The 12,246-nt window shown below is 57.6% G+C and overlaps 7 protein-coding genes across 7 annotated transcripts; 2 read left to right on the plus strand and 5 right to left on the minus strand.

The window, feature by feature from the left end:
• Positions 1 to 955: 955 nt before the first annotated feature.
• IUM83_05713 (Tartrate-resistant acid phosphatase type 5) lies at positions 956 to 1,618 on the plus strand (the record flags this gene model as incomplete). The annotated part of the gene is made up of 1 exon (XM_067929868.1): positions 956 to 1,618. The coding sequence occupies one exon, from the start codon at positions 956 to 958 to the stop codon at positions 1,616 to 1,618; it is 663 nt and encodes a 220-aa protein (XP_067798233.1).
• A 124-nt stretch (positions 1,619 to 1,742) lies between these two features.
• Positions 1,743 to 3,225, minus strand: IUM83_05714 (Amino Acid/Auxin Permease (AAAP) Family; the record flags this gene model as incomplete). Its single annotated transcript, XM_067929869.1, has 2 exons — positions 1,743 to 2,161; positions 2,211 to 3,225. 2 exons carry the CDS (start codon positions 3,223 to 3,225, stop codon positions 1,743 to 1,745), a joined length of 1,434 nt encoding a protein of 477 aa, XP_067798072.1.
• A 2,201-nt stretch (positions 3,226 to 5,426) lies between these two features.
• On the plus strand, positions 5,427 to 6,914 carry IUM83_05715 (Amino Acid/Auxin Permease (AAAP) Family; the record flags this gene model as incomplete). Its single annotated transcript, XM_067929870.1, has 1 exon — positions 5,427 to 6,914. The coding sequence occupies one exon, from the start codon at positions 5,427 to 5,429 to the stop codon at positions 6,912 to 6,914; it is 1,488 nt and encodes a 495-aa protein (XP_067798139.1).
• Positions 6,915 to 7,468: 554 nt separating this feature from the next.
• IUM83_05716 (Methylmalonyl-CoA carboxyltransferase) lies at positions 7,469 to 8,359 on the minus strand (the record flags this gene model as incomplete). The annotated part of the gene is made up of 1 exon (XM_067929871.1): positions 7,469 to 8,359. One exon carries the CDS (start codon positions 8,357 to 8,359, stop codon positions 7,469 to 7,471), a length of 891 nt encoding a protein of 296 aa, XP_067798207.1.
• Positions 8,360 to 8,927: 568 nt separating this feature from the next.
• On the minus strand, positions 8,928 to 9,695 carry IUM83_05717 (uncharacterized protein; the record flags this gene model as incomplete). The annotated part of the gene is made up of 1 exon (XM_067929872.1): positions 8,928 to 9,695. The coding sequence occupies one exon, from the start codon at positions 9,693 to 9,695 to the stop codon at positions 8,928 to 8,930; it is 768 nt and encodes a 255-aa protein (XP_067798206.1).
• A 908-nt stretch (positions 9,696 to 10,603) lies between these two features.
• Positions 10,604 to 11,035, minus strand: IUM83_05718 (Phox homologous domain; the record flags this gene model as incomplete). Its single annotated transcript, XM_067929873.1, has 1 exon — positions 10,604 to 11,035. One exon carries the CDS (start codon positions 11,033 to 11,035, stop codon positions 10,604 to 10,606), a length of 432 nt encoding a protein of 143 aa, XP_067798127.1.
• Positions 11,036 to 11,572: 537 nt separating this feature from the next.
• Positions 11,573 to 11,845, minus strand: IUM83_05719 (Syntaxin 7 protein; the record flags this gene model as incomplete). The annotated part of the gene is made up of 1 exon (XM_067929874.1): positions 11,573 to 11,845. One exon carries the CDS (start codon positions 11,843 to 11,845, stop codon positions 11,573 to 11,575), a length of 273 nt encoding a protein of 90 aa, XP_067798126.1.
• Positions 11,846 to 12,246: the final 401 nt, after the last annotated feature.

The raw sequence follows: 12,246 nt of genomic DNA on the forward strand, positions 1-12,246 counted from the left end.
GAAGTGAGACTGGCCTCCTCCACTTGCACAAACTTGGCTTTGCTTTCGCGTCGGGATTAAAAAGTCGTTGCAGCAGATGGAATCGTGCAACGTCAAAGACTCGTTCGTGCCACAGAAGCTCGTGTGAAGACGGGCTCCAATTCACTCGGGGTGACGACAGGCGATCGCCACTCCGTGTGGGGCGTGCCAACAGACTCTGTTCTGCTGCAGAGCGACCGAATGTTAGGCGTCCCAGCTCAGGCTGGAAGGAGTCACAACCAGCACGTGTATCAAATGGCTTTGCACTCCTTTGTATACGATAAAGTAGCGTCGAAAAAGGTGGACGAATCTCCACTTGTGGCGTGCACGCAATGAGTATACAGGCGCTACCTGAAACACCCCTACAGTAGGGGTGCTTCAGCTTTTCAGTGTTGGAAAAGCCTTTCAACACGTTGCGACTCGCAACTTTCGCGGACATTCGGAGACTCCCTGAAACTTTCTGTGTCGGCGGCTTGGCGACTTCATGTGTTCGCTAATGGAAAGACGACCGTATCTGTCGGTCCAAATCTCGTGCTGCGGCAGTAACACGGAGATTCGTCTTTCTGCAGTATCAAGCTGCCATGTTGGGAGAACCTTGACTTGAGGACGGCAGCGCCCAAAGCTGAAGATGCCCCACCAACGAAACGCCACTCGGTTGTGTTTACTGCACATTCCCCGCCGTCTATCAACAGGCTACGAAAAAAAAAAATACACAGCGCGGTTTACTGTACCACTTATCTCCGCTGTACGAAAGGCAAACCTACCAGATGTGCACCCGCTTCGCATGGTGCACACTGCTGTTTTCCACACCTTCATTCTGGGGTGGGTATTGCCAACACCTTGCAAGGCCGAACGTTCGGAGAAGGCCACTACCAATGCATTGGTCTCCAGAGCTACTGTCTTCGGTGATTTCTTCACTCCACAACCAGCCTCCATCATGAGATCCATCTTTGACCCCGAGGATGGCTTCGACCTGGTACAGGAGGACGCTGATCTCGGACGGCGGCTGTCCGCACTTTCTAACAATTCCAAGCACGCGTTCACGCTCAACCAAGTGCAGCGCGTGAAAGTCTGCGCGACTTACGACCGGGAAGATGAAGGCGGCGCCACGGTGTACGTGCTCGACGTATACCTGCAGTACGTTCAAAAGGGGCTCCCGACGACACCAGGGGAGACCAAGAGCGAGCGAAGGTCGAGGCTGGAGCAGGAGAAGGAGGAGGCGGAACCGGAATACCAGGTGGAACACCGCTACTCCGCCTTCCGAGAGCTCCGGAAGCGCATCGCCAAGATAGTGCACGACCGAGAACACCTGCGCTGGTGCCCCTACTGCAGTCGCGTGACGTGGATTACATCGATAGAGAGCTTTCCGTCAAGGTTGCCCAATAAAGGAAGCTGGGCGCTGTGGACAGGTTGGCGCAGCCTGCAGATTCACATGCGGAAGAGGAAGCTCGAACGCTTTGTGAACCAACTACTGCGCGTTGCAAAGGACTTGTCGTATCGACGAGGAGGAGGCCAGTGCCAGAGATTTATAGAGGTATCGAAGATACTCAACACCTTCCTCATCGACCCGGACCTGCGACCTGAAGGCTGCGTGTGGTGATCAATAGTAGAAGAATCGGAAGATGTACATGACGAACACGAACTAAATCTCACTCATTGGTATAGCAATCACTAGTAACTCGCGAACGAGCCGATGAAGTACCATTTCTCTACAGACACGCCGCTTATCCGTGAACGGCGGTGTAGTTGTAGTAGACCGTGTTCTCGTACTCCGTGTCGCAGTACGGGAACGACACGTCCGAGTCCGTCGGGGCGAACAGCGTCTTGCCGGACGTGTACGTCACGTAACAGCCCAGAATGGTGCAGATAACCACCACGATGACAGCGGGCACCTTCTCGTACATGGGGATGGTGGTCCAGCACTTCTTGAGCAGGAACACGATCGGCAGGATGATGCTGTTGAGCGAGATGCAGGAGGCGCCCACGAAGTCCGACAGGTCGGAGAAGTGGTCCTTCAGCACGATGGACAGGATCACGAGCACCACGATGATGGCAGCGCGCAGTAGCACATACTTGATGGTGTTGGCGCCGCTGTACTCGGCAGCCTCCGCCTCCGCATCACCGAAGTGCGGGTTCTCAGCGTCTGCAACCGAAACGTAGGAGATCTTAGAGCGGCGTTCCGACACGTTAACCGAGGCGTTGACAACCGATTCCTTGGCGGGGTGTTCCCATGTCGGCGTAGCTGATGGCGTTTTCGATATCACCCTCCTTCTTCTGGTGCATACCGAGGGTAAGTCGCTCCGCCAGGTAGAACACGGGGTTGAGCAGGACGGAGAAGGCGATGGTAATGTGCAGCTGCATGAACAGGTAAGCGAGCACGACGGTGCCCCAGTTCGACTTGAAACCGAGCGTGGTCATGCCAGTGTCGGCATTCGGGTAGATCGTGAACAGCAAGTTCCCCGAGATCTGGCAGCCCACAGCAGAGTACGCGGTGCTGGCTAGCACAAGGAAGAGAACCGAGATGAGCGAGATCGTGAAGAAAACCACGCGCGGCATACGCTTCGGCTCGCTGTGCTGGCGTTGCAGGGCCGGGATAACGATACCGGCACCGTAGGCGAGCGATAGGTTGCCAAACACGCCCGCGACCTGCGAGAACTTGAGGTCTGGCGATGGCACGGACGGGTGGCCGCGCATGCCGTAGAGCACCACAGACACACCAATGATATCGGCGATGACAGTGCCTGCACAGCCAGCGAAAGCAGCACCAGCTCCCTCCTTGAGCGTCGGGATGAGGCACACGGGCAGGCACAATAATGCCATGAAGATGATCCAGACCGATTGACTGAAGGCGCCTGGAAAGAGGCCATCGAGTAGCGAACCACCGAGCACGAGGAACACACACGGGACCAGCAAGCACGAGGCCATCTGAGCCACGACAGCGAGCCAGTGGCCCCACTTGCCCATGCACCATTGACCGAGGTCACCGTAGGTGCGGACGGACTTGGGAGCGAGCAGCATGACTCGGCAAATAGCGACAGACGCGTAGACGTTGGCGAAGGCCATAAAGGCCATGGCGATGACTGCCAACACGGGTCCGGCACGCGAGAAGTTGCCGGGCATACCAAGCGTTCCAACACCGTAGACGCAGCAGAAGACGTTGAAGGCCATCTTGAAATCCTCGAGCGTCATGAACTTTCCGCTGCCCATCGTTGCTGGTTTGGTGCTTGCTGAAGGAGGCTTGGGAGACAGGAGGTGAATTGGAAAGTGAGACTGGAGTACCCTAGGCTTGACGCCGCTCCGGTGGTCAAGACGTCGATCGACAGGTGCCGAGGTAGAGGCGGCAGGAGTGTGATCGAGTTTTATCCTGAACTTGTTGTTTGATTAAGTCACTCTCCATCATATGTACGTGTAACATACGGACGCTGCCCTCACGGTTGCCAACCCATCAGCAAACCCCTCTCTAGGCAGAGGCTGCAGGATTGGAAGCGCGTCATGGTTGCAGTGTGCCTATCGCATTGTAGAGCGACTCGCAGATGAGCGAGCTACAGCGTGGGAAACGAAGAGAGAGTTCGCGAAAGACAGAGCGATTTCCTGCTTTCGCTGCTGTTGGTCGCTGCTGATACTGTACATGTATATGTACAAGCATCGACTTGCAAAGCGCAGGATCGATCTCTGTGGCCCACCTCAGGGTTGTCCTGAACTGGCGAAACAGCACAACTACATGCACACATTGTACATGTAGCTTGCCGGCGCCTGCGTTTTCTGGTGCTTGCCCTTTGCAGTGGTGCTCTCGACGCATCTTGCTCGATGCATCTCGCTTTAGTATTCATACGTACTTCTACCGGTGCGTTGACGTGGGCCCCAACTTGCAAACTGCGAGTCGCAAGTACAGTGTACATGTAAGTGGTAGCCGACAGGTGCAGCGTGCATATCCGGTCTGCTTGGCAGCCGACGCATCCACCGAGGGCAACGCTGTCCGGATCTGCTCAAAGGATCAAATGTATCTCCCCGAAAGTGTTGTCGGAGTGCGGGACTCGGCCGCTGAAGCCATCTCGCAGGAGGTATACGGTTCAATTCAGTGATGGACCCACTGATCGTCCTCCTGATGCGGTCGTCTACAAAAAGCGGCCATCTGATTAGAGCTGACCAATCGCAGCCTCCACGCGCGCAGCTCGTCATGCGCTGCAGCTTCAACGTCACAGTGTCTCTATACTCAAGGCAGCAAATCGGAAGTTCATTCCCCCGAGTGCTTTGGGAGCGGCCGCATCGACGTCGATGTACGCGCTGCCTTGTTCGCAGCAGCGCTGGTGTTAGTACATGTAGAGCTACAATAGATCCATACTGTACATGTAAATGCACAGCCATGGGGTGGGGAGTTCTGACTGTACAGTACTAGCAGACACTGAATGTACACAGGGAGCCAAGGAATTTATTTCGCGCCGTTGCCTTTGAAGTGTCTACTAACACCATACGGCTCATGCTGGCGGAGTCAATGTTGCGCGTGACGCGCCGCGACGCGGGGGGTTGCCCGTTCCTGGCTCTCTTCAAGCCCTCAAACAGCAGCACCACTGAGCGGCTCCTCCAAGCACCCACGTCCTCCAAAACAGAGTGCACAAGTCAAATCCGGAGATCAACCTCCTTATCCTTGTCTGGAGCAAAGCCTTCGCATGAATCGATACGAGCACTGCCTTCCTCCGCTCATTTTCCAATTTGCTTCGGTTTGCATCGTGCCATGATGCCTTCGTCCGGTGCGCTAGTCATGCGCGAGTATTCATTCTAGTTCCGTCTGTGGGTGGTATCCAGGGTGAATGTATGCAGACGAAGGAAGGCCGCGCCATCACCCTCACCAACTGAGCTCTCCGGTTCGCCTCCGTATGTATATACCGAGGAGATGCTCGCTAGCTCATTACGAGTTACATCTTCAGTGGATATGGTGTGCATCTCGAGCCAAGCAACTTTTTGGTAAGAAGCAGAGCTGGACCGCCGCTAGCGAGTCAAGCAAGCAGCATGCAAAATACATGTAGCATCGACCCAGAGCGAGGTAAATGACCGTCGCCACCGAATTCGCACTGCCGGTTGACTGACACCAGGCCCAACCTGACGCTGCGTGACCGACTGGCAAGAGACGTTGAGGTGGTCCCACTTCGACTAACACGTTTCCATTGGCCCTTGTCCTGCATGACGCGCAGCGAGTTGACGGCGCACTTCTTCACCTTGGGCGCCGATATCCTCCGACTCTCTCGGGCCATCTGCGTCAGCTATTTAGCTAGTTGTGCCTTCCCTTGAGCGCAGCCACGCACGCCTAGTGCAATGGCTCATGCACCGCTGCTCGACTCTCACTTTTGGATTATCTACACACACACCAAGTCCGCCAGCTCCTCCACCTCAAGACCCGATCGTTTACAGTCATGGGCAAGTGCGGCGAGAAGTTCCTCACGCTGGAGGACCTCAAGATGGCCTTCAACGTCTTCTGCTGCGTCTACGGTGTTGGAACGCTTGGTATGCCCGGCAACTTCTCGCGTGCCGGCCCGGTCATCGCTGTCATCGCCATGCTCTTCATGGCCTTCGCCAACGTCTACGCGTCCGTGGCGATCTGCCGCGTGATGTTATTGTCGCCAAAGTCCGTGAAAACCTACGGCGACCTCGGTCAATGGTGCATGGGCAAGTGGGGCCACTGGCTCGCTGTCGTGGCTCAGATGGCCTCGTGCTTGCTGGTCCCGTGTGTGTTCCTCGTGCTAGGTGGTTCGTTGCTCGACGGACTCTTCCCGGACGCCTTCAGCGACTCCGTTTGGATCATTTTCATGGCACTGATGTGCCTGCCCGTGTGCCTCATCCCGACGCTCAAGGAGGGAGCTGGAGCTGCTTTCGCTGGCTGTGCAGGCACTGTCATCGCCGATATTATTGGTGTGTCTGTGGTGCTCTACGGCATGCGCGGCCACCCGTCCGTGCCATCGCCGGACCTCAAGTTCTCGCAGGTCGCGGGCGTGTTTGGCAACCTATCGCTCGCCTACGGTGCCGGTATCGTTATCCCGGCCCTGCAACGCCAGCACAGCGATCCGAAGCGCATGCCGCGCGTTGTTTTCTTCACAATCACGTTGATTTCGTGTCTGTTCCTGATCCTGGCGAGCACCGCGTACTCTGCTGTGGGCTGCCAGATCTCGGGCAACTTGCTGTTCACGATCTACCCGAATGCCGACACTGGCATGACCACGCTCGGTTTCAAGTCGAACTGGGGCACCGTCGTGCTCGCTTACCTGTTCATGCAGCTGCACATTACCATCGCCTTCTCCGTCCTGCTCAACCCCGTGTTCTACCTGGCGGAGCGTCTCGCTCTGGGCATGCACAAGAAGAAGCAGAGCGACATCGAGAACGGTCTCACGTACGCCGACATGGGAACACCCGCCAAGGAATCGGTTGTCAACGCATCGGTCAACGCGTCCGAGAGACGGTCGGGAATGTCGTACATCTCGGTTGCGGACGCTGAGAACCCGCACTTCGGCGATGCGGAGGCGGAGGCTGCTGAGTACAGCGGCGCCAACACCATCAAGTATGTGCTACTGCGCGCTGCCATCATCGTGGTGCTCGTGATCCTGTCCATCGTGCTGAAGGACCACTTCTCCGACCTGTCGGACTTCGTGGGCGCCTCCTGCATCTCGCTCAACAGCATCATCCTGCCGATCGTGTTCCTGCTCAAGAAGTGCTGGACCACCATCCCCATGTACGAGAAGGTGCCCGCTGTCATCGTGGTGGTTATCTGCACCATTCTGGGCTGTTACGTGACGTACACGTCCGGCAAGACGCTGTTCGCCCCGACGGACTCGGACGTGTCGTTCCCGTACTGCGACACGGAGTACGAGAACACGGTCTACTACAACTACACCGCCGTTCACGGATAAGCGGCGTGCCTGTAGTGAAATGGTACTTCATCGGCTCGTTCGCGAGTTACTAGTGATTGCTATACCAATGAGTGAGATTTAGTTCGTGTTCGTCATGTACATCTTCCGATTCTTCTACTGATCACCATACACAGCCTTCAGGTCGCAGGTCCGGGTCCATGAGGTATGTGTTGAGGGCCTCTATGAACTTCTGACATTGGCCATCTCCTCGTCAGTAAGACAAGTCCTTTGCAACGCGAAGCAGTTAGTTCACAAAGGCGTTTGAGCTTCCTCCCCTAATGTGGTCCACCGCAGTGCATGGCGCGTAGGCGAGGGCTGTTGTCGTACTACAATTTGTAGATCACTGGTAATCCAGGTATTTTTTGTTGAAGTGCTGAATTGCTGAACCACAACCAAGTTTGTTCAACAAACACCGATAAGAAGTGGCAGCCCCACTTCAACTGAGATGAATCAAAGCATACATGCACATGTACGAGTTGTTTGCCAGGCACAGCAACTAGATTACAACAGAAAAATTATCTGCGGCGCCCATCACTCACTTCATCAGCTACGATTCAGACACTCGCCATAGCTTCACCGTTGACAATGATCCTTTTGTAGGAGCCGTGCCCAACCTGCACCCATCGTGTGGTCGGCGAGGTCGCTGCCTTGGGTTGCAAGCGTACCTTCGACTCAGTTACCGACGTCGACCCTGATCCACGCTTGATGTAGCGGCCGTTGCCAACGCACACCCAGCGGACGGTCCTCTTTTTCTTCTTCTTCGGCTCAGCCTTGTCAGCACTGACCGAGATTGTGACCAGGTCCGCCACGATCGACTTGCACTCAGTAATATCTTCATCGGTAGCAACGTTCTCGCCAATTGGCACACACGCTGTGGTCGGTTCCTGGTCGTCAGCGACGTCCGCCTCCTCCTCCTCGACAACACTCAGCTCCTGGTCCTCAACATCGTTCTCCGGGATCGTAGAGCTGTCAGTCGAGACCGTCGGTGCCTCCGACGTAATGTCGTCGCTCAGCGCCCTCCGCTTCCCAGACAGGAACGGATTGCACTTGTTGAGCAGTCGGTCGGTGCTCACCTCCGGGAACCCCTCGCCCAAGTGGTCATCCAGGACGAACGTGGGCGCCGACTCCCAGTTGGCGAGTGCCACCACTTGAACCCGAGAGGGCGGGGCCGCGTACAGAGCAGCTTTCTCCGGTGTGATCAACTTGCATTTGTCTTCGAACGCGATGTGTTGTCTCTGCTCGAGCCCCTCCTTGGCAGAAAGACTACATGTATCGGCGTCCGCAAACTCTCGGCGCGAGTTCTTTGCCATCGCCATGTCTCCTTCCACGCCTTGACACAGCACCGGTTTGGCGGTGTACCGCGCCACAATCTGCCAGATCTTGAGCGCCGCCCGCGTCATCTTGGCGAGCGTCTTCATCCTCAAGAATGTGTCGTCGACTTTCATGCTGTGGAGCTGCTAGACGGCCGTGCCATCAGTTGCAGGTGCAGCTTGAGGGGAATTTGAAAGTGAGCTGCTCGTCAAGCGGCCATGGCAACAGCAGTGCAGGCTGCGAGCAAGGATCGGAGTGCGACACGCGTTGGATTGGAATGCCGCGCGGTTGGAGCGGCCAAACATGCTCTGGTGCACCCCAGCTGGTGCGGATCGGCGATCCTCTGCAATTTTCTGAATAGCTAAAGTGATCTTGCCCATTCGAGCTGGCGACAGCCTGTCAGCGCCTGTCAAGTACATACATGTATACATGTATACATGTAGAACTTGGGACACCCAAGTGCACACAACACGTTGTGGCTGCCAAAACCGAGCAAAAAACTCGAGAAACCCAACCACATGGTGGTCAATTTTTGTGAAAAAATGTTTTAGCCAACTCCTCCACCGCTTCGATCGCGGTATCAGTTGCTGCTGGTGACACTGCACTGCACTGCAGTGGCGCGTGTGCGTAGCCTCGGATAAATAACAGGGCGAAGTTCCCACATGGCCTTCTTATCGCTGCGATGTTCTTTGCGTCCTTGTCTCAACCGCTCAGGAACGTCTCGATGAGCTTGGGCAGCGTCTGGCGCAGCCTGCAGTGGCGGTGGCGCTGCGCGCGCGACTGCGCAAAGTCCGCGAGGTCGGAGAGGAAGCGCGCCAATATTTTCTTGCGCTGCGTCTTAGTGGTCACGACGCGCACGATCCAGAACGGCTGGGCGGCGTGGAACCTCGCGTACGCCTGGAACTGCCGGCAGTATTGGCACAAGAAGTGGGCGTTGACGCAGGCCGCGGCCATGGCCTCGTGTCGGAGCCGGGCAAAGTCCGCGAACCGACGATGCACGCAGAGGTCGGGCGCGCGCTCGGGCGCGTCGTGATCCTCGTGATGCTCCGAAGTTGAAGCTGTCGTGGGCGTCGCGGTGCTGGTGCGCGAGCCCAACGACAGCACGGGCTGCCGGATCTGCGTCTGTGTCGTCGTTGGCAGCGGCACCGTGCTGCTGCTGCGCAGTGCAGAGATGTGAGAGGGGAATTGGTAGAGCGTGTAGGTCTCCACCACGTAGAGCGTCGCGCCGTCGCGAACGCTGGTCATGGTGTCGACGCGGATCTGATCCAGGTTGGCGACGAACTCCACGGCGGATGAGGGCTGCGCGTGTGGCGCAGAGACCGACGGCGTGAGCGCCGGCGTGTGCAGCTCCGGCAGCGACCCGGCCGGGTTCAGCTTGGGCAGCGTGCGCGCGGAGCCCAGCAGCGCCTTGACGCGCGCTCGATCCGTGCTATGGTTGGTGGGGCTTGTGGCGGAGGCGAATCCCGTCATGCTATGGCGCCCTTTGTCCAGGTAAGGAGGAATCGGAAGTGCTGAGCCCCGCAACGTGAGACGCGCTCTCAGTGGCCAGCGGAGCTGAAGTTGGCTGGGGACGGTGCTACAGTTCCTAATGGTGTAAACATGGCTACAACTGTCGCTCGACAGCTCTGGTAGCGCAAGCAGAGTGTCGTTGCGCTTGGACGCTTTTGCACAAGGCTAGATGCGTTTGCAGGTACAGGGTACATGGCGTGAAAGTGTCTTCGCCCATGAGCTTCATGCGTTGCAGCAAGGCGGCTCGGCCTTCGTGACCGTCGGTGCGAGGAAGCTTCTAGAGGTCGACGTGGCTCTGTGCGGTTAGCTTGCGCTGACCGTCCGGGCAACGGCGCCTTTAGCGCTGATGACGGCGAGGCTCGCGGGGTGCAATCTGTTCCAAAGCTTCAACCTCCAAATCGCGGCGCGACCTCGCACCGCGTCACACTTCAGCCCGCGGCAGCGAGCTCGTCCCGTGTTGCAGCGCAACACTGATCCATGGTAGTGCCTGGTTGCCACTGCAGGCGTCTCCACGCGCGGCGCGTTGATTGCTTGCTGATGAGCTGCGTACAACATGTACCACGTCAAAAAGTGTAGGTCGCTGCGCGGGAGAGATCGGGCGCGAATTGGCTGCGCTTTATCTTGTGGTGCGCTGCAACACCACCGAGTGGGGCTTCGCGCCTGTAGTAGCTAGAGGCTAATGCCTGTATTTACATTAACGCAGAAGAAGCAGAGTCATGGGGCCCAACACAGTGCTTTCGCTAGTAGGAATCCTATTCGGGTCCGCTGTAGCAGTGAAGATTGTCGCACAGTACAAGGTTTGTGTAGAAGCACCAGGGGAGTATAGGTATCTCGAGACATGTTCATTTAAATTATCAGTTCTTGCCGCTTTAATACATTGCGCCATTTAGCAGGAACGCGGTGAGCACTGTCGGCACGAGCTGCTGCGCTTGGCATTTGCGCTTGCCCGTCTTCTGGACGCGTTGTTGGCCCATGGAGACGAAGTCGTTGACGAAGGCCTGCAGGACCCGCTTCTGCTTGTCCTCGCCAGCGAACCGCTTGACAAGTCCGCGCGGCTGGCTACTCGAGAACCGAATGTGCTCCACGAACTTGAGGCAGTACTGGCAGGAACACTGCCGCTCGGTGCTCACACAAGCCGACACGCTCTTCCGAAGCTCCTCAAAGTCGCGGAAGCCGCGCTCCACCCTGAAGGTCGGACAAGCTGCTGCTGCTGCTACAGCGCGCTCTTCGTTCGAGCTTGGCTTGCTAATCGGTAGGCGCGACGTGGGCAGGTTCAAGAACACCTCCAGCACGAAGACCAATTCCCCGTCCTCGTCGGCCCGCGTCACGTTAATCTCCACACGCTCGACGCTCCACAGGAATCCCAATGGTAGAGACGCATTCCACCGGCGATGCGCTTCCAGCTTGAGGCCCAAGTGCGGGTGGGCTCCTTCCACCGCGATGCTGTGCGTCGGCGAGGCTGTCACGCCCACTGATGCGAGCGGGTCTCCGCTGGGCGAAATCGGAGCCAGCAGCTTCGGGTGCAGCCCCGCTTTAGTTGCTGCGTTCTCGCTAGCTCGACTAGCAGTAGTAGCCATCGTGGCTGTAGACTTCTCGCAAAATGAAAACTGAGGGCTGTTTCCAGTCGCGATCATGTGCAATAGCTTGGCGCGGGCAGGTCCAGCCGCAGTGGGGCACCATAATCGCACGTCCTGCATCAACTTTGGCCGTCATAATCGAACAACACTCACACTTCGCCTTCATCATCCACCACGCAGATCCGTGACGGACTGACATGCAAAGGCCGAAGTTGAAGCAACAGGGATGCACATAAATTACAGTCTGCTTTACTCATTGCTTTACTCCTGCACCTTCACGTAGCGGCCGTAGCCTACACAGACCCACTTGGCCGGCTTGTTTGACGACGTGGCCTCTCGTCGAGGAGCCAACTGTTGCGGAGAGCTCAGCTTCTTGACAAGTTTGGTCTTTGGGCTCGACGCGGCGACAGGCTCCTCGTCGAACGAGCTGTCGCTGTCCGCGATGCTGCACGAGTCGGAGGTGTCCGTGGCGGCCTCCGAGCTCGTGTCATCGTCCTTCACCGCGGAGGCTGCGCGGGCGCGGGTCTTGCGCAGATGGAAGCCCGTGACGGCCTCGAAGTCGGCGAGCGAGACGACGCCCGACGCGACCACCGACAGCGCGGCTTCGCGCATGATGGAGGCGTCGTCGTCGTCGTCGAGGTCGAGTGCATCGTCCTCCGACGACGTGGAGCTTACAGGCGACGATGCATCGTGCCTGAGGTCGGCGGCATCGGCGCCGTCGCGGGCCTGTCTCCGCAGCCTGCGCGCGCGCTTGACCGCGAGCTTCCAGAGCGTGGCGACCAGCCGAGCGGTCCACAAGGTGGCGGCCGACTTCGACGGTGCCGTCTTGGTGGGGGAGGACGGTCGAGGGGATGCGTACATGACGGCAGAGGAGTGCGCGCGGCTTGGCGTTTTCGCGAGTGAGAGGCCGCGGAGCCCACCGTACTCGGAGCGCC

Source organism: Phytophthora cinnamomi (genome assembly GCF_018691715.1).
Source record: "Phytophthora cinnamomi strain GKB4 chromosome Unknown Contig10, whole genome shotgun sequence".
Taxonomy (NCBI): Eukaryota; Oomycota; class Peronosporomycetes; order Peronosporales; family Peronosporaceae; genus Phytophthora; species Phytophthora cinnamomi.